Source organism: Phymastichus coffea, unplaced genomic scaffold, assembly GCF_024137745.1.
Source record: "Phymastichus coffea isolate CEN01 unplaced genomic scaffold, Cenicafe_Pcof_1.1 PCOF00015, whole genome shotgun sequence".
Classification (NCBI taxonomy): Eukaryota; Metazoa; Arthropoda; class Insecta; order Hymenoptera; family Eulophidae; genus Phymastichus; species Phymastichus coffea.
Genome location: NW_026706826.1, coordinates 5,045,803 through 5,070,387, shown reverse-complemented (window position 1 = coordinate 5,070,387; position 24,585 = coordinate 5,045,803). Strand labels below are relative to the sequence as shown.

Sequence of the window (24,585 nt, the reverse complement as noted above, 5' to 3'; positions counted from 1 at the left end):
GAGGAACGAGCACGGGTGCGAGCTCACGAGAGCTCACACCCGTGCTGATAGAAGAGATCAGTGACGAGGAGAACCAACGCCCATCGTCGGTCCCGGGTATCGTGCGCGAGGAGACCGCGCCGTTACCCGGAACCCCAGCTGGAGCCATCCCAATGAAGGCTTCACAATCGACGACAAGCACGCAAACTGAGGGCGCCCCCATCGATACAACCTGGCGTCCCAGATTTCTCAGCCAGTCATCCTCATCAGGTAAACCACGAACCTGAGAGGAAATCGTGGAGGGCTTGAGGGAAGTCGAGCAAGGCTGGACCACCCTCAATGCTCTCCAACGAGCCGTATACTCAGAATTTGACGCGTTTACGACTGCGGGACACTGCCCCAGTGACCTGGAGCACTGGAGCAAGGTGGTGTCCCGCCGGAGCCAATTCGCGCACGACCTGAAAGAGGTGCAGCGCCGTCACCGCCAGGCCTTCGAGGGCCCGGTTGGGGCACATCTGCTACCACCGTCCAGCCTCCAGCTACCGAGGTTAGATCAACGGCTCCGGAGATCGGATCAACAGCTGCTGTACACCAGGACCAGCGAACGTGCGGGGTAAATCTGATGCTGAACGTCAACAGCAGCAGCGGGGGTCAAGCAACCGGACCTATCCACATTAACCTTGTAGTGTGGTCCACGGGTGAGGGACCCACGGTTGAAAAACCGTTGTGGTCTGCCCCAAACAGATGTGATGGGTTGCCACTGACCCCCAGGGAACGAAGAATCCCTCGAGGTACCTTGTCCCTTGCCCAGTGGAAGGGCTGTAATGTTTGCCATTACCCAGGGGTGACCCGCACGGACCGTTGCCTTTGTGTCCGGCAGCATCCTGATCTGGTCAATGAGAGGCTGCACTGGGAAGCGCGCGGACGCCCGGAATTGGATGCGGACGGCCGAGAAGAGACACCCAGACACGAGTAATCATCCTGGTGAAAAGTCCATGCACCCGTAGGTAGGGCCGATCCCAGATTATACGAGAGAATAAAGAATGATACCTCACCGAACATGATCTTTTTATTGAGCTTTATTTACCTGACCTCGACGGGAATAGTGCTATCAATTCTATCGTCAAGGACCCCATAGGTCCAGACTGGAAGGGGGCTGTGACGGTAAACGTCATGTTAGCGCTACCGTCTCAATCACGCGGCTACCTGCGAGGGCAGCACCTACCGGTCGGAGAAAATAGAAAAAGGGAACTCGGTATGAGACGGGCCGGAACGCGCGCGAATATGAAAGAACCAGTCGAGTATTAGTAATCTAAGCATACAGCTGCTTACTACAGTCATCTGAGTTTTTCTGAGTTTTCCGTGAGTGCAGAAGCGAGCCAGCTGAGTTACCAAGACATATACTTTTGTTGTTACTGTTACGAGTGTGTGGGTGTGAAGTTTCGCCATCGAGGGCAAAACCGAGGGTGCGAATCGCCTCCTGCAAAAAGGACTGATATTCCGGAAGCGGATAAACGAACTTATTTCTTTCCCCCTCTAATAGTGCAACCGGTACTAAGGTAAGCTGGCCAGCTTAATATCGCGACTTTTCACTTATGACTGCGCTTAACTAATTGCTAATCCTTCGTACTTTGTAAGAATCGGTAGCGTGCATGTAAGCTAACTTTGCGAACAAAGAGCTGCGGACGATCCGGCGATGCATGTTATTGTCGCGCGCGCGCTTAGTAAAAATAAACACGCGGGCCAAGTATTTTGTAGAGTATAGAAAAATAAACTAACTCGCATGTGATTCAAATGATAATTTTACTGTTGTTATTTCTAGCCAGTAGTAAGTTGGTTGACTGACTCCCGTCCCCTCCTGCTCTCCGATTAATGAATTTGAATATTTTGATATCACCGCGCGCTTTCCGGTCCGATTGCGCGTCGAACGAATTATCGGAATATAAACGGAGTAATCACTCCATTACAGAAGCATTAAATTAACTCTACTAAGAATTAAATCTATTTTAATGCACATACATATTTCCCAGAATCAGCGTCCTTTGACAGTTTTTGTGATATTTTACTATCTAAATTGGTTTTCCGAGGATGACTTTTAAAATATGAGATTGGATAGAAGAATAATTTCGAAAAGGTTAACTTTATCGACTCAATCGATGAAAATATTTTTTCTAAATATTTTTGGCATAATTTGAATTATTTGAAAATAGGCACAAAGAGATAGAAATTTCATTGGAAAAAAATATGGATTACAACACAACCACTCATTGTCAATACTACATGTGTTAATTTTACTTATACAGGGTGTTGCAAAAGTATGGAAACCCTTGGATAACTCTTTAAGAATAAATTTTTTTGAAAAATGACTACTATGAAAGATTTAGGATTTTTCCCTGGCTATGCAATAGTGACATTAAATTTGACTTTGACCTTTTTGTTTCTTACCTTCCAACATAGCTTTTCTAACAGAACAAGAGAGAATTTATCTATTAATGATGAGACGTTGGGGTAATCTTTGTAGTTCATACAACGCAATAGTACAATTATTCAATGAAACCTTTCGACTAGGCTTAACAGGTATTAGTACTCGTAACTCCATTGTTTCTAAAACTATTAGAAGCTTTGAAGAAACTGATATCAACAAGAATCGTTAAAAATCAGGAAGACCAAAAACTGAGACCACAGAAGATTAGCAAATGGCTGTGGCTCAATCTCTTGTTGCAGAGTCACGTTTGAGTAGTAAAAAGGCGTCTCAACAGTTTGGAATTAAAGAAACGTCCATTTTTAGAAATTGAAAAGTAATCAAATCTCATCCCTACAAAATACATTTTCATCAAGAAATAAATGAAGATGATCCAGATTGGCGAGATGAATTTTATGAATACATAATGTAAGGATTGTTTACAATCCTGATTTTCAGTCATTGATTGTTTTTTCATATAAAACAAGATTTTAAATCAACGGCGAAGTCAATTGCCACAATTGCAGGTATTAGAGAAATTGAAATCCTCATTGGCTACTTGAATATCACACACAGTACCTACAACAATTAAATGTTTGAGTAGATATTTTTAGGGATAGAATAATCGGATCTTTTTTTATTGACGGGAATTTAGATGTACCAAAATACCTCGAATTACTTCAAGAGCAAATAACCCCAGTAATTCAGAAGATAGCTGGTGATGAATTTGACAAGGTTTGGTTCCAGCAAGATGGTGTACCTGCTCATTTTCGAATAATTGTGAGAAACTACCTAAATGAAGTATTCAATAATATTCTTTGGATAGGTCGGAGGGGCACTATTGAGTGGCCATCCAGGCCCTCTGATCAGGCTCCACTTGACTTTTTTCTTTGGGGCTATATAAAAAATAAGGTATACATTATTAAACCACGAGATTTAGATGATCTTAGACAGAGAATAATCCATCTATGCACTGATATTACCCCTGATGTGATAAGAATTGCAATTGATAATTTTTATGTCCGTCTAGAAAAAATAGAGGTTATCATTTAAAAAAGTAATTTTGACTTCGATTTGACCTTGAAGGGCAAGGTCAAGATCAAATTCAAAATCACTATCGGATAGTCACGGTAAAATCCTAAATCTTTTATAATAATCATTTTTTGAAAAAATTTATTCCTCAGGGTTATCCAAAGGTTTTCATACTTTTACAACAACCTGTACATTAAAAATAATATACAATGTATATTATAGTAAATTCTCATTTTTAATCTCTAGAATATTGAAAAATGTTTTTTAGGGGTGGTGATTTTATTATAAGGGTATTTCGAAAAGGAATCTCAATCAGATCAACTTTATTATTGTAATCAGCTCACAATAATATGTTTGCTAGTTCATCTTGGCTTATATAATATATTTTTTTATAAAAATAGGCACAAAAATATAGTTAACAAAAAAAAATGAAGATTGCATCCATTATGGTTGGAACTGTATGCACTAGTTCCGCATTTATACGAGAAGTGAAATGAAATTTATTTCTTTATAAAATATTAATTAGAACTTGAAATAAATCGCAAAATATATTTTTGAAGGTCGACTTTGAGGGTGTATGTCATCCCCTAAAGTGTTTTTTTCGCTAATAAATAAACGTGTTACTTATTTTTCTATGATCTATAACGTATCAGAAAAATATTGAAAAATATTGATATCGGTACACACATACACACACACACATTATAATTATAACGGATATGTTACTACACATGATCACTGATTTTCTTTTGCAAATTGTGATTATCATTAATGAATAGCGTTCAAGAAATGGTGCAATAACCATCAAAAATACTAGCAAGATTATGATGAGATATCAACTTGAGTACCATTATACGTATATACGAGGTGTGTTCAAAAAATAACGAGAATTTTCGTTTTATGAAAAAAATATTTATTTATTCATCTACATTAATGTTGTCGCCTTCAAAGTAGTCCCCTTCGGATACAATACACTTATGCCAACGCTTTTTCCAATCCTCGAAACACTTTTGAAACTCGATCTTTATAATAGCTTTTAGCTCTTTCAGCGATTCGCTTTTAATGTCATCTATGCTTGTAAAACGACGGCCTTTTAATGTTCTCTTTATTTTTGGAAATAGAAAAAAGTCACATGGAGCCATATCTGGCGAATATGGAGGCTGAGGCATCGTTACAGTTTCGTTTTTGGCCAAAAATTCACGAACAAGCTATGAAGTGTGAGCAGACGCATTATCGTGGTGCAAAAGCCATGAATTGTTTTGCCACAAATCCGGGCGTTTTTTTCGGATTGCTTCACGCAAACGACGTTGAACTTGTAGGTAGTACTGCTTATTGATTGTTTGACCTTGTGGCAAGAATTCATAATGCACTATGCCATTAAAATCGAAGAACACAGTGAGCATAACCTTCACATTCGACCGCACTTGTCGAGCCTTTTTCGGTCTTGGCGATCCAGAATGCCTCCACTGGGACGATTGAGCCTTAGTTTCGACATCATATCCGTAAACCCATGTTTCGTCACCTGTTATAACACGTTTTAGTAGTTCTGCATCGTTATTGACTTCATTTAGCGACTCCTGAGCAACTTCCATTCGCCGCTGTTTTTGTTCGAAATTCAACAATTTTGGAACGAATTTTGCTGCCACACGTTTCATACCCAAAACATTCGAAAAAATTTGATGGCATGAGCCAACTGATATGCCAACATCATCAGCGACTTCTCTGATTGTGATTCGGCGATCGCTCATAACCATTTCTTTCACTTTTTTCACTTTTTCATCGGTTGTTGATGTGCTTGGGCGTCCGGGTCGTTCGTCATCTTCAACGTTTTCGTGGCCATCTTGGAAACGCTTATACCACTCATAAATCCTTGCTTTACTCATAGCAGACTCACTATATGCCTTTGTTAACATTTGACAAACTTTACTACACTTTATTTCATTTTTTACGCAAAATTTAATACAAATTCTTTGATCCATTTTTTTTCACAAACGAAAATCGCCGAGCTCGAAAAACACGTCTAACATTAGCGGCTGCCACTTAAAAAGTAAGCAATGAATATTGCTGAAAATTTTATCGTACTTCAGGGGCATGTATACCAACATAATAAAAAAAAGTTTTATACAAGCGGACTCTCCAAACCCGCGAAATTTAAAAATTCTCGTTACTTTTTGAACACACCTCGTATATACATGGTCACTTACGAAGAACATTAATTGTCAGATTCATCGATAATACAGTATACAGCGGGACTTGTGCAGTCAGTCCGCTTATCTTTCATGAATCTCGTATTGCTCGAGACAGTTACACGATATTCTTTTGATTCAAAGGTGACACTTTACTTGATAGTTTAAAAGTACACTTACGAAAGATCACAAAGTTGGTAATAAATATGTATACGCATAGAAATGAGAATAAAATTTTTTTGCTAAGTCTGATAGGACGGGAAATCATAAATCATCAAATCTCAAACTTGATTCAATTGGCCAAAATATTTCCGAAGACCATTGTAAAAACAATGTGAGTCTTGGAGCTTTTATTAAGAATAAAATAATAATTTCACTTCAGTGAATAATTGTAATTTGTAAGTAGTTATTTTGTTAAAAGAGTGGTTCAGCTTTATTTTATTGGAACAGTGGCTTGTTAACGGTATCGCGACTGCAAGTGTTATCGTCAGAGCATGCTGAAATATTCGCGCAGAATGAAAACGGTTACACATTTGATGGTTTATTTTTGAGTTAGGTCGATGCAACAACGACGGTGACGATGATTACATCAGCTTTGCGGAGGATCAAGAAGTTTCGCATAAAACTTCCGAGGCCAAAAATGATGAGGAACAAACGAGCTTGTATACAATATCCAAGATTGAAAGTGACAAAACGCTACCACCGTACGTAAATACTAAATAATGAGCACATTACAGAGAAAGAAGGTTCTATGTTTATCGATGTATTTGTTGCCGACTGGATTCCCTAAAATTTGACCCTACTATTATCGAAGGTACCAAACGTGAGTATGATCAATAATGTGGGGAGATATTGAATTGCATTCTACATCGACAAAAATACGTTTTTTATTTTTTTTACTGGTACAGTTTTCTTGTTTTGTTACTGTTACACATTGTTAGGTGGAAGGAAAATGTACGCATTTCCAATAAAACAGATTAAGATTACAAAATGTGTAGTCTTCCAAGTTTGCATTGTATTACGTATTTAACTTTTGCAGTGGCCTTATATTACATGCATTCGACAAGCTTTTTATGTCAAATATCCACAACAACGATCTTCACAACAAAGACATCGATAAAAAATTGAAAAACAAGAAATAACACACAATCAATATTTTTCAATGGGATAATTCGTATAACTTGAAGATCCATATTTAGTCGTACACATCGAAAATCATACACTAATTTTATGTATATAATTTTATTTTATGTAAATATTTCAAGTAATTCAATCCTTTGAATTTTTCTATTCATAAGAAAATTAAGTTAAGAAAATTATGCATAGTAAGATTGATTAAAAATATAAGTCCCAGTGAAGGTTTACATAATGGAATAAGATTACAGGTACTTAATTTTTCAAATCATTTATTAAACTGCAAAATATTTTTTTTACAGATAACAAACGTAATAGCATAATTTCTCAATAGAATAATATTTACTTTTAAAAGATGATAATGTTCAATTAGATTAATTTTCGCTACAATTATCATATCTCAAGAATAAACTTTTGAAGAAAATAGGTATCGATCGTCTAAGAAATGTTTTTAATGTGATGGTCAAATTTACGTATCTATGACCAGAGTGAGATTATGAGAATGATTAAAAATTTATCATGGGAATTAAAGGATGGAATTTTTTACAAATTATGAGTACAAAGAACTGTACCAATGAAAATAATTTTTTAGTTAATATATGAATATTTTTGAACATAGATAATGTATTTAACGTAACTTCTCCCATATTTAATTTAATATAATTTCGACTCGCGAAATGCGCTAATAAGTCTTTGTATTATAACATCATATGGTAAAAATGTTACCAGATAAGGAAAAAATTTAAAAGAAATTCCAAATTATATGTAGCTGAGTGACCTACTTATTTTACTGTTCTCATACTATTGTACGGTAGATTTTATTATAAAAACAATAGTCAGTACTAGAAAAGTTCATTATAAAATATAGAATCAGAAAAATCGAATATTCGAAAATAATCTCATTTATTTACTAGATTGTTAGACGATTTTGGATCTATAACTAAAGGGTAATAGCTACAGTCGACTGAGTAACTCTAACTAAAATATATCTTCATTTTAAATATTTTTTAAAAAGTATACCGGGTGTCCACAACCACCCGTCCACCCCTTTTATTTCTTTAGCAACACGTTTTTAGGAAATATGATATATACGAAAGTTTTAGCAAATCAATCAAGGATTTTAGCGGTGTCCTTTAGTTTGACCTTGAAGTTGATTTTCAAGGTCATTTCAAGGTCAAATTTCGTTTTTTAAATAGGAACCCCTATTTTTTATACTGGATTCTGAAAGAACACGAAATTTTGAGTAAAAAGTGTTTTTAGTATTTTTTTTATTAGACGCATATTTAGCGAGAAAAAAATTCAGTGATACCGGTGTCCATACCATCCGTCTAATTCTTCTAAAATCTAGGTAGAATACCTATTCAGCGAATAGTAAAATTCGAAGTCTTGTGCTAGTAAGTGCATTGTGCCTATTGATTGGTGATGCTTTTAACATTCACTTCCGGCCGAAAGTAGCCTACTGGGACAGGAAGTCAGTTTTTTTTAAATGGTGTAGTACTTTTTTATCGTGGATTTTGATTTTACATCGATTCCACATAAAAAAATATCTAGGTATGAAACTTTTGTTTAAAAATCTTTATTGTAAAAATGTACCACCTAGTAGTAATTATAAATCAAAGAAAATGAAAATTTTCTTTTTAAATTCGAGTAGTCAAAATGCAATGTTCGGTACGAATACTATGCAAAATTAAGTTTACTTTGTCAGAGGTGATTTCGTAATTAAACCCGACGTTGGAAATTATCTATCATTAAAGAAATAAATTATAAATTCATCATTTTCAGAGGTAAGTTTTAACTCGGAAAGAATTTGAACCATTTTATTGCGTTTCTCTTACTAAATGACAAATTAGATTTATTTTCTTTTCAAATAGGTACCTATGGTGTATTCCAAAGAAGAAGCGCACGACATGTTGCAAGTTTTATTTGAAGCTGGGTCATTCCTTGCTGCTGAAAGGTTGTGGCAAGAGCGTTACCCCAACAGATTTCCTCATTCTCGTAAAGTATTTTCGCGTCTATCTAGAAGAATCAAGAATGAAGGACTTGTCCAACCTCATCACAATAAGGGAAGGAAAATTCGCCGACGAATTAGAGATGAACGGTCTGTGGATATCGTCGCATCAGCAATCATTGAGCCAAATGATTCTGTAAGGCGCCGGGAACGTGATTCTGGTATAAGCAAATCCACTATCAGTGTTATTCTTCGGAGCAATAAATTTCATCCCTACAAAATGGAATTACATCAAGATCTGAATAATGTTGATATTGAACAACGTCTTGCATTCTGCAACTGGGCGAGTGGCCAAAGAGAAAATTTTCATCGAATCGTACTCTTTTCGGATGAATGTACTTTCAAAAGTGATGGTGAAGTTAATACGCAGAATTTTCGTTATTGGGCAGCGCAAAATCCGCACTGGCTGAGAATGGAAGACCACCAACGGGTTTGGAAAGTTAATGTATGGTGCGGCATTATCGATAACCAAATCATAGGCCCAATTTTTTTCGAAGGAAACCTTAATAGCTTTAGATATCTCCATCTTGTAGAAAGAGAATTAGCCCCTTTATTAGAAAATGTTAATCTTGAGATACGTCGTGACATGTGGTTCCAGCAAGATGCATGTCCTTCGCACACTGCGCTTATCATTCGAAGAGCTTTGAATCGTTTATTTCCGAATAAATGGATTGGAAAGTACGGTCCTGTCAATTATCCACCTCGATCCCCGGACCTTTCAGTATTAGATTATTATTTATGGGGAAGAGTAAAAGATTTAGTTTACCGTGAGCGTCCAACTACGCGGGCTAACATGATTCGCAGAATCACAGAAGCAATCCGCTCGCTTGAAGTAGCAGAAATTAGAAGAGCTGTTGATAATTTTGAAGCTAGAGTGCAGGCATGCATTTTGCAAGGTGGAGCGCATTTCGAACACTAAAATAAATAACCCAATAAAAAAAAAGTTTATTTAGGGAAACAAGAATGGACATTATTTATGTTTTCATAAAAAAAGCTAGTTTATTATGTTTATTCAGATTACAGTTTATTTATTTGATTTGTTATAAAAATAAAAATTTTTTATAAAATAAATTATAAAAATAAAATAAAAATAAAAATAAACCAATGGCAAGATTCTTTCTGAATTTTTTTCTCGCTAAATATGCGTCTAAAAAAAAAAATACTGGAAACACTTTTTACTCAAAATTTCGTGTTCTTTCAGAATCCAGTATAAAAAATAGGGGTTCCTATTTAAAAAACGAAATTTGACCTTGAAATGACCTTGAAAATCAACTTCAAGGTCAAACTAAAGGACACCGCTAAAATCCTTGATTGATTTGCTAAAACTTTCGTATATATCATATTTCCTAAAAACGTGTTGCTAAAGAAATAAAAGGGGTGGACGGGTGGTTGTGGACACCCGGTATGTTGTCATTGAATGGCGAAACTACGGCCATTATCAAAATATATAATTCCTTATTTATATGTATATATTATATATCTAGTTAAGTTTTGTTATGGACTAGATAAAAACGTATAACTTTTATAAATCGGCTAAGTAATGTGGTAAATGAAATATTTAGACTTTTCATTATATGCCGAATCTTTTACATTATGTGATGACTTAAATAGCTGATATTATGATAGTTCAAAGTAGAGTTTTGTAGATTAACCTATATTTATTACATAGTGACATATTTCATGCATTTAAAAGGATTCAACTAATTTCCTATAAATCCAGTTTTATCAACGTTAATTTCACACATGTTTACTTATAGTGAAACAGTAAATAAACTAAAATCTGATTTATCATTATAAATAAATATGCATATTTAAAAATTTTTTCATCAATTATTTTGTTTTGTAAAGTAATATTTACATAGAAAAATAGTGATGTATAATTGAAATATGAAAAATGTAAAGCACAAAAGTGAAAATTACGGTAAACCAAAGTTTTTGAAGTCGAATGAGTGCAAAACATGTATGTTTTTCTCAGAGTATTAGAAATCTTTACTAATAAGTTTGGGATATGCATATAATGAAGTCAATAAATTTTATCAATACCTTTGCATTCATTCATCCATAAAGTATAAAATAAATTTTAGTTTATAATTATTTAATATTTATTCACATTTTTACTGTAAGAAATGATAATGCACTTTTCTTCATCTAACTTAAAAAAGATAAATCTAGTTTCCACCCGTCCAGTAGCTAGTATTGTAGCCTGATTTTGCTTGTGCTTTATTTTGAGAATTTGAATTTGTCCTCTGTCCTGTACTAGATGTATTATCTTGATGTATAGGTTGATGAAGTTGATGCGGAACTGTAGGAATAAATAAATGAGCAGTCCCATATCCTCCAATTACATTTGCACTTTGACTGTTTGTGAGTCCAAATGGTGGCGGTGTTGCCGAATGAAACGTCTGTTTTTCGTAAGACTGTAAAAAATATTGAATTTATATGAATGCATAATTTGAATAGCATTTATTGTTAGTGGCAAATATATTTCCTGAGAAACCGCATTCAAAAAGGATAAATTAAGTGTCATACCGAAAATAATTTCATAAAATAATATTTTCTTAAAAAGTATAAAGAAATATATTTTGTTATCAGTATCTCTAACAATAGAGTTTACTTTTTAAATTTTATAATTATCAATACAATATATTATATTTCCACATGCCAATTCATATAACACGACTATTTTAGATTATCTTATGAATTTACAAAAATTACAACAGCAGAAATGACTATATTTTATCTTGTGAAATTATAAAACAAAGAGGTACAACAGTGACACCCATACTCTAAACGAAAGCTGTCAACATCTAAACTCAATTTATTTTTGATAACGTTTAGCTGGTTTATTTTACAGCGTCATCAAGTCTTTTATTCAAAAAATAAATCAATTGGTTGTACAAATATGATGACAATTTCACAATAAAAATGAAATCAAATCAAATATCAAGAACACATATCAACGCAATTAAAGAATTTTTCAAGATTACATTATCAATTGCTATAAGTCAACAAAAAATTTATTGTAAATATTGTTAAATTGTAACAAAGTTGTCGCGTCACCTCTGCGCTTTGCCACCAATTCTTTAAAAGGGGGATGAGAGAGGCACTTTCTCTCTCAGCGATCGAAAGAGAGAAAAGGGACAGATCATTAAATTATTATGTACCATCATTTCAAATTACCACTCTACATTTCACAATCTTAATTTAATGAACTATAACTATAAAAAGAAGAATAGAACATAAATCCAACTTTAATTTAAGGAACACACTATTATTTTAAAATTATTACCAAAACGTAAATTTTTCCGGCGATGGTATCGCTTTGGCAAGCATTACTTTAGTTACACGAACTGCTGCTCGAACCACAAGTCGAGTAGCCGGTGGATGAACGTCTTGCTACTCAACTACCTAAGTCAGATCTAACACGACCTTCTTGTTGCCATGCAGAGATTTAGCAAGGAGAGAGAGTACTTGTCCACACGAGAGAGAGAGAGAGAGAGAGAGATAGACAGTCAGAGAGATAGTCAGGAAAACCCACAGAGCATGAAATATTGAAAAAAGAATATTACAAGAAATATTTCTAATATATTTCTGAAATATTTCAAAATATTTCTATTATTAAATATTTCAAAGAAAAATTTCTAAAAGATACTTGAAATATTTCGTAAAACGATTTCTATGGGATATTATAAAAATATTTCACATAATGTTTCTAAAATATTCTAAAATCTTTCAGGAAATATTTCGAGAAATATTTCAAAAATATTTTCAGATATATTTGACTGAAATATAATTTTTTGCTTTCGCCATATATTTCAGGAAACCTTTCTAACAACTATAACGGGGTTAATGCCGTTTATTTAATTTAAGCGCGCGATCGCATAGAAAAGCGCGCGTGATTACCTAGACGTTCAAACACGAAAACCGGAGAGCAGGAGGGAACGGGTGTCAGTCAACCAACTGTCTACTAGCATGAAATAAATACGTCGGAAATATTGTTAGTATCACAAGCGAGAACGTTTATTGCCTCTTAATGTTACACTGTATTCGGCCCGCATGTTTATGTTTACATACCACGCGCGCGACAACAACATGCAGTGTCGGATCGCTCGCCGCTTATCGTTCGAAAAGTTATTACATGCGCCTTTCTTGTCGAGTGCGAGAGATTAGTTAAAGACAATTCTATCGCGATCGCGAAATTAAGCTGGCCAGCTTACCTTATTAACTCTCGTACGGGTAACAAGTAAGATGAAAGAGGCTCGTACGGCACACGCTATGTCTTTCGGTAATGTTTATATGCCGGCGATGATGTCTCTCGCTTACAGTTTCGCCCTCGATGGCGGAACTCTCCGCTCACGCACACTTGCACGCACTCCACTCCGTCAGGCTATGGCACAGCTTCTCTCTTTCGTCTCTGCCTTCGGAAAAACTCGGGAAAACGTCAAAGGTATTTGCTGCACGGCTCTGCGATCGGATTCTAATCCTCGACTGGTTCGTTTTCATTCGCGCGCGTTCCGTCGCGTCTCGTACCGAATTCCCTAAATACATTTCGACCCAACCGGTAGGTGCTGCCCTCGCCGGCAGCCGCATGGTTGGGCTGTTAGCGCTAATACGACGTTTACCGTCATACAACTTAAATGAAATCTTTTTAAAATATTTTCAGATATATTTAACTGAAACGCCGGTGCATTGTTTGAACCATATATTTTATAGCTACGATTATTCCATATATTTCTTCTAACAATTCATTATAAATGTAAATCATATACGAAAAATTGAATTTAGATATCGTTTCTTAACGCTGACAGCCCCTGCTAAAAATTATCCATTGATTATTATTACAATTGATTAAAGTTTAATTCATTTTAATCACTTTTAATAGAATGGTTCATTTTCAATCGATAAGTTGATGAAAATTAAATCACTTAATCATCTTTAATCAAAATTACAGCCAATATGAAAGTGTACTATTGATTTCAATGCTATGTAATTAGTTTTAACCTTTAGAGAGCCGGAGAATAAATATATAGACGCTACCCCCGATTGACACTTTCCCTATGATCACTCAATGATACACTAGTGGAAAAAATTAAAGGATCAAAGAAAATTCCAAATTTTTTGATGCTTTTTAACTGGCTGTATTTCCCTTGAAAATGGTCGTACTGGAATTAAAAAAAAAAAGCGTTTTAAAGTTTGAAGTTTCTAGTTTTAAGATCTCATAATCAAAATATTTTTCAAGCAACAGGTTCTGCTCAATCCTCTGTAACGGGGAAGGTTATCTAAAAAAATGGGAAATTTATTTGAGAACAAACTCCTACGATACAGAGCTAACCGCCGCTCCGATAAACACGTATGATTGTACGTGTATTCGCCTTTACGTCATATGATTTCGCTTAATTGTCTTCTATCGAACTGCGTTGAACTCACCTTAAGTCACGTGCCTTGTGACACTCCATGAATCTTAGGTGTGGGCGACTTTACGCCTAATCCGCTTAATCCCCTAGATGTAATCGGATTAAAACCTAAGCCTTTTACAAATTACTTAAGTTACAGGGAAAATTAAATGACGGAATCGGCCAATAGATTTGATTAACTTTAATTAATAAAAATAACTGCAGTCTTTGTTGGGCCGAAAGACTAACGCAAGCGAATAGGATTTTACAATGAATATTATTCGGTGAAAGAGAGAGAGAGAGAGAGAGAGAGAGAGAAGATTCGAATTTTACCGCGAACTAACGCTCGGCGCGAATACAAAAAAAAAATCGCTATTACGATTGACAAAATACCGAATGTATTTTGTCACGCAATAATGAAGGGAGGTGCACCTATCCTGCGGTGCAATTACGGTGATCAGCCGTAATTGTTGATGATGAAGAATCAACTGTCGCTGCCCTCCAGATTATCAGCTGCGCTGCCTCGCTCTCCTATCAGCTTTAACTTTGCTGCTGCCAATCTGCTGTTGCTTGCTGCAATAACTTAGTTGCACCTACGCACGTAAAGTTTGTCCCAGAAAAACTTATCAATCGGCGAACACAATGCAAAATAAAAATCGGCGGTATCGACACGCAAACAGCTGAGGCGTAACTGCTTATTCAAAAGATAGTGCGCCCCCCCTCTCTCTTAATTGTTTGTACTAACGCGAGAGAAGCAGAATCGCGAACGGATAGATTAATTGAATCGACTATCGTTGCACCTCATGAATACCAAAAAAAATTTTTTGTTTTTTTTTTAGTCTACGAACTTGGAAAAAATGTTTTTAACTCAGCCACTATATGGATCGGATAACTTATTTATTCAGCTTTAATTTGCATTTTTTAAAAGTTCAATACCCCCACCTCTCGCTGAGATATCGAACTTTGAATGGAAAAGGATCTTTTTGTCTTTAACCATCAATATCTCAGCAACCGGTGATTGCACAAAAAAATGAAGGTAGGTTTTGAAATTTTGAATAAATTTCCCAAAAAACTGTACTACTGTTTTTGAAAAATAATTTTTTTTTATTCTTTACATTAATTTGAAAAATCGAGAAAAAAAGGGTATTTGGTGGCTTCTGGGATAATCAAGCGCTAAGTTGGACTATCGAGAAAACCAGAAATGTTAAGCGTGTCTTTTACAGTTCAATATGCCAACAAAAATACAAAGTTTCAATTCAATCGATCAAGCCGTTTTTCTGTTTTATTCAATCGAATTTTTGAAAAAAATTAAAGAATCACAATTTTGACTTTAAATGATCATAATCTTGAAAAAAAGGCAAAAAAAATTTTCTTTTAATTTTAAAACATTATTTTTAATGACTCCAACAAATTTTCAACAAAAACTACCGCCGGCATCAGCATTACCCAAAGCGTACCACATGGAGGTTGCCCGGTCGGATTTACGCTTCATGTGTATGTTTTTTTTAGGAGAAATGAGACCCGGAGGCTCGTTAGTTCCTCCGTAGTTAATGACTCCAAACTCATTCTCCTAAGAATGTGTGTGTGGGAGTGTGTATTTAAATAACAGTGTAATTTGAATTTTGTTATCTATTGTAAGAGCTTATGGAACTCGAGCATGATAATAAGTATTATTTCAAATGCTGGCATTGATTACGCTAAAACTCAGAAAGTTGTTGAGGTTTTGATAAATCACTTGCGCAATAATTTATCCATCTTCTTTGAGGAGTCAACAATTTCTAATTGATAAAAAATGCACTTGTTGATTTTGAACTTTAATCCTGCATCTCCAAATTTCTAAGTCTTTTTTTTTTTTTTTTTATTTAACGTCGCTCCATTTATGCTTCATCAGTGCTAATCAGCGACGGAGGCTTGCAATGTGTTTGAGAACAAAGCACATGAAACTTTTTTCAGTGGTGCTTGTATCAATCAGCAGGAACTGGGAATCGAACCCGGGCCTACCGGGTGCGAGTCCGTCGCCCTACCGACCGAGCCATTGCAGGCCTCTTCTAAGTCATAAATTTTTATCTTTAGTTATTTTTTCAACTATATTTGAAACTATAATAATACTATCTTGTAACGGGGATTTAGTCCGCTACAATATTTAATAACCGAGAGATGCGTAATAGATGACGAAGCGGGCTCGCGCAACGGATTTGCACGACCGACCCAGTAGCATAGACTGCCGATGGATTCGCCGGGTGGCAACGGCCCGCGGAGAGCGTCGTAGGTCGCGTAGCTGAAATCGCGAAGGTGTAGGAAACGAAAGGAATGATAGAAGGCGCAGAGTGAAAGAGGCGATAGGTGTAATAGAAATATATATTCTACGTGTATTTGTACAGGACGGTGCAGAGAGAGAAGCAAAGCGGATAATGCGAGAGAGACGCAAAGAACGAGTGGTACTTACATCAGTTGCCGCTGTCGGTGAGATTAGCCACGAGGCTCGACAATAAAAGTTCGGTCTATCGAACGCCGATACACGCCGCAACCGGTAGCACTCAATTTAGCCCTCGATCTATCACTCAAATTAGCCACGAGGCGACGCAAAATCACAAAACGAATCTAGTCGTCAATGGCACAGCCAAGCTATGAATTTCTAACGCAGTCGCACGCGTGTCACCAATTCGAGAAGCGTCAGCTAATTGTCTGCTTTGTCAAGCAGCACCTCTCTTTCGCGGCATCCCGGCTCGCCAGTCCTACCAACCTACGCGGTCTCTCTCTCTGCTAGCGTTCTCTCTCTTACCTTAGTTCAGCTGCTGTCGTCCACTGCGGCTGCTAGTAGTATAATATAAAAGTAGATACATGAATATGTACATATATTATTGTTATATAATTAATGTGGAGAGAGAGACATAACGAGTTGTTGACAAACTCGTTATAATCTGTATTATAAAAGTTCATTAAATAAAATAAATTAATTAACACCGTTAGTATTTGTGTTGTTTTGGTACATGATGTACTATTATCAACTTGGAAACTTTACTGCGTAACAAGGTACTCACCGGCTAACAAACAAAATTGTACGTGGGTATCGTCGTGAGTGTACGGATTAATTTGAAACATGCTGCGAACCTGTAATAACTCACGGGCGTTCGTTTACCACCTCAGGATTGGTAAGTTGCAGCGATGCATGTCGTACGAGTCGCCTTTGCCGAGCAGTGCACTCGGTACACGTCTATTATCTCATGTAAAGCTCGGCTGATGTTTGTTGTGCATAACGATTTACGTGTGAGATAATGTGTTGAATTTTATAGGTTTTATTTAAGGTTTGAGGTTGAAAATTGTTTTTTCTCAGAATAAATTCTCAAACTCACTGATAAATTTATAAAATTAATACGGAAATTTGTATATTCTCGGACACGCGGCTATTGAGAAGTATTATCCTAAAAGCAGCACCCTCAACTTGCCGGAAATTACTATTGTTCACGGAAGAATATTTTAATCATTTGCCTCGAAGTTCAGTATTAAAATTTCAGTTTCAATTTCATAACTTAAATTTCGTTTTGCTTTTAAATTTAAAAATTCTTACTCAATTTCGGAAAGTAACATTGCAATTATATCAGAGTTTGAATCTTTATATTATAATATATTATAAATTTATATTGTAATATGTAATATATATTGTAATTATATTGTACGTTACTATTTCGAGTGTAGTCAATTTATTGCCTCCTTTACCTTTTCTTTGTGCACATGCGTGCGATTACCAACAAAATTTCTACGGTTTAAATATATTTGGACATTTCAAGCCCCGTCATAAATAATTCTATAACGTGAAGCCTGATGATCTTTGAACTCGTAATGATTTCAAAATTTAGCTTTTTCTGTTACAACTTTTAAAGTTTCAATTCCCAAAAGCTGCAAGGACATGTTAAGTCTATATACAGTTGAGTCTACAAAATGAGAAATCCAGTAGGTTTATTCACTACCTTGAATCTCCATTATTTTTTGGGAAATGAAAAAATGAAAAAACCGCCGGTAAAGGCAGTCAGCACAGACAAACGCTAACAACGATTGCATTAAAAAAAGGAGTTAACCGTCTTTTTTCATTTATTAAGTAGTTTATATCTCAGTCTATATATATATATATATATATGTTACATTAGTATACAACAATTTTATATAGTAACAGTATGTAATAATTCAATTAGACTATCATCATTACAAAAGTTTTACACATTAAATGAACAATCTTCCGCATGTCATGTCTTATACAACCTTCATTTTTTTCGCGAAGGAATTCATTTTACTTGACGTATCTATTGCATCACCTACACAAAGATAATATAAGTGCTCTGCTTAGTTTCAGTCCTACGAATCATGACATACTAGTTGTGCCGTAGAATGATAAGAAATGTTTATGTTCTCTACATTTTGCTTGATTTTGAATCACTTTAATCGTTTCTATGATGCTAATTTTTTGAAAAAGATCTTCAAGTTAGTGTAAGGTAATTGTTGAGAATCAGAATGGAATTTAGTCACTTTTTTAGCGTATTTATTCATTAGTTCATTATTCTGTATACCGACATATGCTGGTATCCAGTATGTGATGATCTTACAATTATTTATGTTATTATTGAGAAATGTGTCATTGTTGTTTCGTATTTTAAGCAGGTGGTGACGTCCACTTTGTATGTTATATTCGATAGTGATTAAACAAAGCTGAGTAAATTAGTAAAAATATTAATATTACGATTGCAATGCCGTATAAAAAGGTCCATAGCCTCAATCATTATCAAACACTCCGCCGTGAATATAGATACATTATTATCAATGCTCCTTGTTCTGATTACATTAAGCTCTGGGCAAATACAAGCACTACTCACAGAAGATATAGCACCATTATTTTTCCTACCATCAGTATATCTTTTTATAGCATTATCACTTCCAAATATTTCCTGAAATAGGTTGTAAGGATTATCGCTTTTTTGTAATTTCTTCCCTATTTTGTAATTTCTCGCACCTTATGTTTTCACAATCGAATATTCATAATTGTAAATGCTGGGGAACTCATCAACATATATTAAATTTTCTATCCTAATTACCCTTTTAATACATTCTTTGAGTATATTCGTTTTCTTTCTTAAATCGATAAACATATTCGGTATATACATCCTAATACGAGGATGGGTCACTTGCTTTCTTGTACTTTCTCGTCTATTCGGAATTTCGGTTTCTTGATGAAAAGACGTTGGTCATAAGAGAATCGTATCAACACTTGCATTTCATTATCTTTCGTCACGTCATTAGGCTTCATATCTATTGTGCGCTGTTTTCGATTATTGTAAAATTCTATTAAATTGGGAAAAAAGTCAATCCACTTATGATTTCCTCTTAAACTGAATTTATTCTACATAATACGAGGGTGGGTCAATAATTCCTTAGAAAATCCAAAAGATGGCGCTCAAAGCATTTCAACTTATGTTGCACCAGCAAGCGTCACTATTAAATAGCGAGCTGCCGAAGTTTTAGCCAGATTCATCGAGTAGTTCTGTTTTTATCGTCGATCAATGTGAACAACTTTTCTTTCTTGTTAACAATGGAAAAAAATGAGTGTCGAGCGGTGATAAAACATTTTCATTTAAAAGGTCTTATACCGAAAGAAATCAAAGCTGAGTTCGATACAGTTGATGGTATATTTGCCTCTATGTTTGCAACTGTTTACAATTGGGTAAATAAATTTAAACGTAGCCGTACATCGATTGCAGATGAACATCGTTCAGGCGATCCTGGAAACGTTAGCACTTTGGAAATGATTAATAAAATCCACGACATGGTGTTGAGTGACCGAAGAATAAAATTGCGCGAAATAGTTGAAGCCACAGGGGTTTCAAAAGATACAGTCATTTCAATTTTTCATGAAAAATTGAACATGAGAAAAATTTCGGCAAAATGGGTGCCGCGTTTGCTCTCAGTCGAGAACAGACGTAGTCGAGTGGTAGCTCTGAGGCCCTCTTGGCGCGCATCCATCGTAATCCGGATGACTTTCTGCGTCAATTCATAACTGTAGACGAAACGTGGATACACCACTATACTCCTGAGGTGGAGGAACAGTCAAAACAATAGATTGTGAAAGGTCAACCAGCTCCAAAGAAGGCAAAGACAGTGAAATCGGCCAGTAAGGTTATGGCCATTGTTTTTTGGGATGCACATTGAATTATCTTTGTTTACTACTTGAAAAAGGGCCAGACGATCACTGGACAAAAAAAATTCTGTTTCATCAAGACAATGCACGAGAGCACACTAGCTTAGTTTCAATGGCTATAATTAAGGAATTGAAGTTCGAATTAGTAGACCATTCACCGTATTCATCAGAGTTGGTCCTTAGTGACTTTTCTTTTATTCCCAATCCTAAAAATGTGGCTTGCCGGACAACGATTCATCTTGAACGAGGAGGTCATAACACAAAGAAATGGCTATTTTGATCTAAAATTGTTTTTTTCTGATGACTTAAAAAAACTTGAAGGACGCCTGGAAAAGTATATCGAGCTAAAAGGAGATTATATAGAAAAATAAAAAAAATCTACCAAAAAAAATTATTTTTCTATCTTTTTCTAAGGACTTATTGACCCATTAACTTCAATCACATCCTTTATCAATTCGTCAAATAATTATTCACTATTGAAATAACAGTAGAAACAATTTGTTTTAAATATCATTTTTTTAGTCTTCTGAAATTATTAGAAAACCTTTAAAAGTATAAACAATTTTATACTGAATGCGATATTTCAGCAATGACTAGTGCAAGACAAACTATAATAGACTTTACAACTTTTTAAACTTCTTTTACATTGCCTCAAACTGAATAACATTCAGAAAATAATAGTAATGCGAAAAATTCCGCAAGCGATTTTCGGAATACCCCTTTGTGACAATGGATTCGTAATCAGGAAATTAACAAACATTGGTTTACAACAGTTAGCAAATAAAATCATTATAGATTTCATTTTAGAAATAGATTATGATATTTACGGTGACCACAGCAACTTAGCAATTTCGGACGTTTTTGTCAATACAATTTCTTTATTTTATACCCGATCTTAGCGCAACACAGGATAAACTATGACGACGTAATAGGAGACTGATCTCATTATGTAAATATTCGTGTATATTAAAAAAAATATTTTTCTTTATTTTTTTAATTATTTTTCATTTTCCTCTTTCATTTTTGATGTTTATTTGTACGTGAAGTATTTAAATGTGATACATATAATTACGTGCATGAATGAAGTATAGATATATGTTTCTAAGAATATATTATTAGTGTTAATAACATTATTGGAAATGTATATAAGAGCAAATGTAGGTGTGGTATGCGTGTGTTATACATAAACGAAAATATTCACATGTATTAAAATGTATTGCAACGGTAGTCGATTTGATTAATCGATCCGTTCGCGATTCGGTACACTCGTGATATTAGTTCGAACGACTAAGAGAGAGAGAGAGAGAGAGGGTGCACGAGAGTTTGAAAATAGTCAGTTAAGCCTCAGCTGTTACGTGTGGAGTACCGCCAATTATTTTACACAGTGTTTCGCCTTGTTTTTATAAAGTTTTCTAGGATTTTCGATACGTGTGAGTGTAGCGAGAAAACACTACAGCAGCAGCATCTAAAGCAACTGCAGATTTGTGAGCGAAGCAGCGCAGCTGACTTACTCGAGCAGTACCAACAATTGATTTTGCTGATTAAATAAATACGGCTGATCACCGTAATTGCACCGCAGGATAGGTGCACCTCCCTTTTATTGTGCGACAAAATACTATCGAAGGTATTTTGTCTATCGCAAGCCTTATTTTTTCTATTCACGCCGAGCGTTCGTTTTCACGGCAAAAGTTCGAATTCCTTCTTTCTCTCCCCCCGTATTATAATCAATAATTGTAAATCCTATTCGCGTACATTAGTCTTTCGGCCTGTAAAAGTTTGTAATTTTTTTAAATTAAACATTATTAATGTTATTCACCGTGTTACGTCATTTTGTTTCCTAATAGTTTAATAGATCTATAAAGGATTAAGTTTTAATCCGATTTCATCTAGGGGATTAGTCGGATTAAGCATTAGGTCACTCACACCTAAGATAGATCGAGTGTCACAAGTCAAGTGACTTAAGGTGAGTTCAACTCGGTTGGAAAGATGACACTGAAACGAAAGTATCAAACGTAGAGGCGAATACATGTATAACTATCGGCGGTTAGCAATGCTTTGTGGGAGTTAGTGCGTTAATAAATTCCCTATTTTACTAGATAACTACCCCGTTACAGTATACACTTATAAGTGCATAGAAAATCTACTGTGCGCTATGCTCTTCTAATCAGTTTACACTTGAATCATGTCAGTATTATTCAACTTCAGCTTTGCTATCATTTTGCTCTTCAGGGATCATTATTGATGCATTGCAAATATCATGATAAGGTATTTGAACACCGTTATATTGTGAATATCCAAGAAATCATATAATCGTCATAATATGACTACAACATCCGACAGTCCTAGCCCCGCTCTCGCATGTATAATAATATTCTATAATCAAGTCATTACCATATTTCAACTTGTCCATTAATATGAAACTATAATGATGTTTCCCGCTACGATATCGAGATTTTATGTAAGCATCAATTAAAAGTAGATCTACAATATCAATTCCATAATCTGTATAATTTATACTTGTAGTTCGATTACGGGGACTACTCGTGAACGAAAAATATTCCGTTATTTTTATGTTTTGCATAGTATGATTTAGCGATAGTTATCTGGTATGGTCCAAAACTGAGATAATACGAGGTCTGTCCGGAAAGTATCGGGCCTATGTTTATATCTTCGCGCCATAGTGTTCGAGCGACCTCTACCGGACAGAAACGTCAACAGTAATTTTTTATATAAAATATAAAAGCCTCACGAATCTATCGGTTACTTACTGACACCTGCCGGACGTATAGTTCATGCGCAGCGTGTCTTTGTTTACAGTGCATTTATCGCGTTCGTCGGATTTTGATATTGTCAAAAATGACTGAAAAACAAGATCAACGAATTTGCATAAAATTTTGCTTTCAAATGGAAAAACGAATTCGGAAACTATTGAAATGATGCAAAAGGCCTTCGGAAGCGAAAAACACGAATAAAAGAGTGGTATAAACGGCTCAAGGATGGTCGCAATTCTGTCGATAGTGATTCTCGTTCCGGCCGACCTTCGACGACAAAAACCGCAGATAATATTGAGCGGGTGCGACTTGCAATCGAACAAGATCGTCGTATGACTGTGCGAGAACTAGAAGAAGACCTTGGGATACCAAAAACTATCATTTCAGAAATTTTAACCGAAAATTTAGGAATGAAACGCGTGTGTACGAAATTCATCCCAAAATTGCTCACAGCAGAGCAGAAGAACATTCTCTTAGAAATCGCTCTGGACAATCCGGAAATAGTCAATAATGATGATAATGTGCTTAGAAAAGTAATTACAGGTGATGAATCATGGGTTCATGGTTATAATCCTGAAACAAAACAACAATCTTCACAGTGGAAGCATTCTAAATCGCCATGACCAAAAAGAGTACGTCAAAGTCGGAGCAACGTTAAGTCAATGTTGATTGTTTTATTCGATTGTGAAGGTGTTGTACATAACGAATATGCACCAACAGGTCAGACAATCAATAATGAATACTACGTTCAAATTTTAAATCGTTTGCGTGATGCAGTAAGAAGAAAATGGCCGCACTTTTGGGAAAATGGTGACTGGCTTCTCCCTCACGATAATGCGCCAGCGCATTCATCCAATCTTGTGCAGCAGTTTTTGAGCAAACACAATATAGCATTGCTTCGATAACCTTCATACAGACCCGACATAGCCCCTTGTGACTTTTGGCTGTTTCCAAAACTAAATAAACAACTCAAAGGACACAGATTCGATGACAAAACAACGGTTGAAAACAATGCGACGAGTGTACTTAAGGCTATCCCTAAAAGTGAGTTCCAGGACTGTTTTGAAAAGTGTAAACATCGATGGAACCGTATTATTCAATAAAGTGGGGATTACTTTGAAGGATGCCACTCACCAGACGATAAAGAATAACGCTGGCACGAAAATATAAAGGTAGGCCCGATACTTTCCGGACAGACCTCATATAAGTTATTTATCGTAATTTGAGGAAAAAATGAAAATAAATAAAATAAATGAAGTAACTGATTATTTTTTTTATTATCTATAGTCGTACAGTTAACTTTATAACGAGCGGCCAGACCCTCGTTATGTCTCTCTCTCCCCACACATAATTATAATTATTTTTATATATATATGAGCAATTCCACAGAAATGGGACTATTTGATTTTTTTTTTTTTGATTTTCATTTTTGAAAGC

The 24,585-nt window shown here is 35.4% G+C and overlaps 1 protein-coding gene across 5 annotated transcripts in view; it reads right to left on the bottom strand.

The window, feature by feature from the left end:
* Positions 1–10,189: 10,189 nt before the first annotated feature.
* LOC131675031 (protein lingerer) overlaps positions 10,190–24,585 on the bottom strand; it is a 796,131-nt gene continuing 781,735 nt past the window's right edge. For all 5 annotated transcript variants that reach the window (XM_058953839.1, XM_058953842.1, XM_058953841.1 and 2 more), the window contains one exon: positions 10,190–11,217. In XM_058953839.1, the coding sequence (XP_058809822.1) occupies positions 10,969–11,217 (249 nt within the window). In that variant the 3' untranslated portion in view covers positions 10,190–10,968. The remainder of the gene's footprint in view (positions 11,218–24,585) is intronic.